Source organism: Eumetopias jubatus, unplaced genomic scaffold (genome assembly GCF_037043125.1).
Source record: "Eumetopias jubatus isolate StellerSeaLion01/CBP00866 unplaced genomic scaffold, mEumJub1_p1.0 scaffold_14, whole genome shotgun sequence".
Taxonomy (NCBI): Eukaryota; Metazoa; Chordata; class Mammalia; order Carnivora; family Otariidae; genus Eumetopias; species Eumetopias jubatus.
The window spans coordinates 97,487,384-97,491,883 of record NW_028274820.1 but is presented as its reverse complement, the minus strand read 5'-3'; the positions used below and the strand labels follow the sequence as shown (position 1 = coordinate 97,491,883).

Here is a 4,500-nt window from a genome sequence, read left to right as displayed (position 1 = left end):
TTTAAGGGTCCGGATGCTTAGGCCAACCTTAGGAGAGCACTGCCCAGAGTTAGGTGGCCACACAGGTGGCTTCTGGGGCATGCTTTCTGGGCCCCACTCTTTTTTGATGCTCCACTTTGTACGAGGAGAGCTTTTTACCTTTGAGACCTGTCCCTGGCATTACAACTCTTCACCATTTGTCTTTCTGTTGCCCTGCATCCCACCAAACATTGCCATGCGGCACCCAACACCTGTCATGAAACAGCAGATTAAAGACTGTGTTAGGCAATATGCAAATTACAAAGTATATCCAGGTTAGGTAAATTACAAGATCACTTTCTAAGGTTCTTCCATTTGGTGACCCATCAATTTAACCTTAAGTCTGGTGACACTTGTTTATTATAAGGGTGAACCCTGATCCTTATGCTGGGTTTATTGGCAGGATTTCTGGTCGCGAGCACGGGTACCACGGCTGCCAAACTTTCTGGATTCAGTGCTGGGAATCCACTTCCAGCAGAGTCGGGTCGGACTGGATGAGGATGTCTTGGATGGCCTTCTCGGAAGCCTCACCCCAGTATTTCTGACAATAGGCCACCAGCGCTTTGGTGACTGACTGGCAGATTGCGCCAATCTGGGCCACGTGACCACCCCCCCTCAGACTCGGATGTCCAGCCCGGGAAATCGCTCCTTGCGCAGAACAGGTTCCCGCAGCTGGTCCTGCAGCCGGCGCGGCTCATCCCCTCCAGGCGCCGCGCGCTCGCCTGGATGAGGCCACTGCCACGTTTGCAGTGCGCCCAGCTGCGGCCGCCTCATTGCGTCCGAAGACCTGCAGGGGCTGCAGGGACCCTCGGACCGCAGACAAGAAAGAGCTGCTTCACCCCCCCACCCCCACCCCGCAGCACTGCCCCGGGAAGAGGACTCTAGCTGCGTTCTTTTGCAAACATAAGTACCTTTTCTATCCGGAGCCCAGTGCCTCTCTTTGGTTGGAGGTTGAAAGTTTCTTACTCTCTTCCTCCATTTCCATTTCCTGCTTCTGAAATTTCACAATCTCTTTGACTTTAATTTAGTGGTTATGCCTATGGGTTTGGCAGATTACCTAAGTTTGATCCTGGACTAGATACTTATCAGTTGCAAGGCTTTGGTTAAATTACTTAATCTCCTTGTGTCTCTGTTTTCTCCCCACAAAGAGTGGTTAATAGTCCCTATCTCATAGGGTAGTTATGAGGATTAAAAAAGATAATACTTACAAGGTACTTAGAATAGAGTGCTTCACCATAGTAAGGAGTCCGTAAGTGTGTGCCCATGCATGCACATGAATGTGCATGAACATGTGAGTGGTGTGTGTGAAACTAGAGATGCCTTGGTTCTGTGTCTTGCCACCAGCTGAGCTCTAAACCAAACCTCTCACCTCACTGAGAATAGCCTCCATTCCTACCCTCTCTGTGCTCAGAAGCTCCTAATGTTCTTTGTGACCATGACCAGAGGAGTCACCAACCGGGACAAGAGACCTTCTATAATCTCTGCCTCTCCCAGCCTCATTGCAGCACCTATTAGACTGAGAAGAAACCTATATACACTTAGAATATACTAGGTTGGGATAGGTTAGCCTTATTCTTAATTTGGTCATATTGATAATGATGTACTACATTATATAAAGAAGGCTTGGGAGTCAGATCATTGGGGCATGGGTCTAGCATTTGCCATTTGCTTTAATGTTTACATCTGTAAAATGGGACGATAATGAGAAATGGGTTTTTATGATAAAAATGAGGTGATCTCTGTAAATTAGCCATCTATGTGCAGTGGATGGCATGGAGTAAGTACATGGTGATAATGTTGACTACTATTGTTATTGTTAAAACCTTTTTTTCCCATTCAGTTGCCTCTACTTGGGGCTTTCTTTCACTACCTGATCACTGAGAGCTGGATTGTAGCACTTGCTAACTCCTCCTAGTGAAGAGTATGTGTTTGTCCAGAGAGAATCACAGATACTCTTCTTAAGCAGGTGAGAAGAGTTTATAAACAAGTGACCACCAAAAGCCCAGGGCAGGCTGGAAAGTGGATTTCATTGGGTGATTCCCTGGGATGCCAGCTGAATGTGTGCAGACTTACTTTCGGACCACAGAAATTTATAAGACAGATTATAAGGTTTAACAAAATCAGCGTTCCCCTAAGTCTAAGTAGGCATTTAGGTACATTTACTATTTATAAGTGGAAGTACAATTAAGGGGAAATATCCTAATATGGAGTAAAAAGGGAAAAAGGTATCAACAGGTCCTAAGTCTCTGTGGCTACAATATTTTAAAAAATGGTCACTGACGTGGCTACGTCCGGTAAAGCCTGCATTCTGCTATTATTGAGCACACCTGATGAAGTCACAGGTAGAGTGTCTATTTTAACCTTTTGGGACCCACAGCAGTGGATGAAGTCAATTTACTCCCCTAGGTGCTCTCAACTGACTGTGCAGTTAGATGAAAGAATATATTTGATAGAATTACATATAATGAATGCAAAAAACCCCAAGTACTTTCTGGACAGAAAAAGGGAGTGCTTTACAGAATCTCTTGGATTATTCAGTCTCAGATATAAAGAGTGAGAAGCTTAGGTGGTACACAGTACCCAAGGCTCCAGGGAACTACTGAGCCTAGGGATTCCAATGTCACTCCAATTGGGAATGACTTTCCTTGTACAGCGCTCTCCTCAGGGCACCCTTGACCTCTGCGTTCCTCAGGCTGTAGATCAGTGGGTTCAGCATAGGGTTTAAAAAACTGTAAAACAAGAAAAGGATCTTCTGCTGTTCCTCAGGATGGTGGGATTTGGGGGCCATGTACATGACAATGGCACTGCCAAAGAAGAGCCCCACCACCACACAGAGGTGGGAGGAACAGGTGGAGAAGGCCTTTCTGCGGCCCTCCCCGGACCGGATCCTCAGGATGGCAAATAGGATGTGCATATAGGACACCAGCACCAAGCAGAGGGGCCACAGTAAGATAAACACACAGGCCACAAAGATGACCACTTGGTTGAGCCTCGTGTCAGCACAGGCCAGCTTGAGGACGGACAGGATTTCACAGAAGAAGTGGTTGATTTCATGAGGCCCACAGAAGGGCAGCCTCAGGATGAGAACCACATGGACCAGGGCCAGCAGGGAGCCACATGCCCAGGAAGTCACCACCAGGGTGACACAGACCCTCCAGCTCATGATGGCAGAATATCGGAGGGGGTGGCAGATGGCCACAAACCGATCATAGGACATCACCACCAGAAGAAGACATTCAGTATGAGCAAAAGTCAAGAAAAGAAAGGTCTGTGTCCAGCAGCCAGCAAAGGAGATGGGCTTGTCTGGCTTCAGGAGGTTCACCAGCATCTGGGGCACGGTGTTGCAGGCATAGGCTATGTCGACGATGGCCAGGTGGGAGAGGAAGAAGTACATGGGGGTGTGCAGTCGGGAGTCCAGCCAGATGAGCCCCAGGATGATGCTGTTCCCCAGCAGGGTGCAGGCATAGAACAGAGAGAAGAGCCCAAAGAGAACCATCCGAATTCTTGGGCCAAAACAAAATCCTAGTAGAATGAACTCTGTCACTGCCGTCTGATTTTCCCCCATTTCACTATGAAAAAGAGAAAATGGAAAGCTTGGGATGGAATTGTCAAAAAAAAAAAAACATCTAGACATATTATACATTTTGTCATTTTTAGAAGATAAACTTTTAAAGTTAACAATCCAGTTACACATTAAGTTAATCACTTAATCTGACAACCAGTTTTACAGAATTGGGATTATGTCACCAAGGACAGATTACCTAGAGCCAATGACACTGTAATGGGGAGGAAGAATGTCAAGCCAAAGATGAAATAAAGTAACCATTAAATACGGATTATCTTGGAGCTGCACATGCCAGAATTATTAAGAGAATTGCTGGAGTGTAGAGGTCATCAGTCATGGAAGGACTCCAGATATGAGAATTAGAGGAGCCTAGGGAAGAGATGTGAAAATCTAGTTTCTCATTAGAAATATCAACCGTGTGGCTTTCAGCAACAGAAATCCACCTTTGCACTTTAGAGGAGCTTATGTGATGAAAGAAGGAGCATCTTCTGTGACTGTTTAGGGTCGCTAAGAAGGAATCAGTGGATGGGCTACATACGGGCTCTATTGACTGTGCTTTACTGTGGGTGATGGATACAAACCGACAATTGGCCATTTAGCAATCTACTGATTGATTCCTAGTTACTGATTTACCAAAAAATGGTTCCAAATAACAATCCATAAACTTTGTAGGAATTGGTTTTTTGGCAGGCTGCCCAGTGTTCATGTATCATAAGTCTAGACTTTGTGGGCAGGCGTGTAAACAAGTATGAGGTTAGGCATTCACGCTTGATTTGAAGGCTGTGGTGTGTATGGATCCATGTGAAGACATTTTAAGATGCAGTTCCCTATATGCACTATTTGTAATTCATTTCATCTCTACTTCTATTAAAAGAGCAAATCCAGGTACTAATATAACTAAGAAAGGCCATACTTGG

At 45.6% G+C, this 4,500-nt stretch overlaps 1 protein-coding gene and 1 pseudogene across 1 annotated transcript; both read right to left on the bottom strand.

Annotated features, from left to right (window-relative positions):
* Positions 1-411: 411 nt before the first annotated feature.
* LOC114211610 (small ribosomal subunit protein uS9 pseudogene) lies at positions 412-997 on the bottom strand (annotated as a pseudogene).
* A 1,641-nt stretch (positions 998-2,638) lies between these two features.
* On the bottom strand, positions 2,639-3,583 carry LOC114211718 (olfactory receptor 2A1/2A42). The gene has a single exon (XM_028106369.2). The coding sequence runs from the start codon at positions 3,581-3,583 to the stop codon at positions 2,639-2,641; it is 945 nt and encodes a 314-aa protein (XP_027962170.1).
* Positions 3,584-4,500: the final 917 nt, after the last annotated feature.

Coding starts and splice junctions, on each gene's coding strand:
- LOC114211718 (XM_028106369.2), bottom strand. CDS start 3,583: ATGGGGGAAAATCAGACGGCAGTGACAGAGTTCATTCTACTAGGATTT.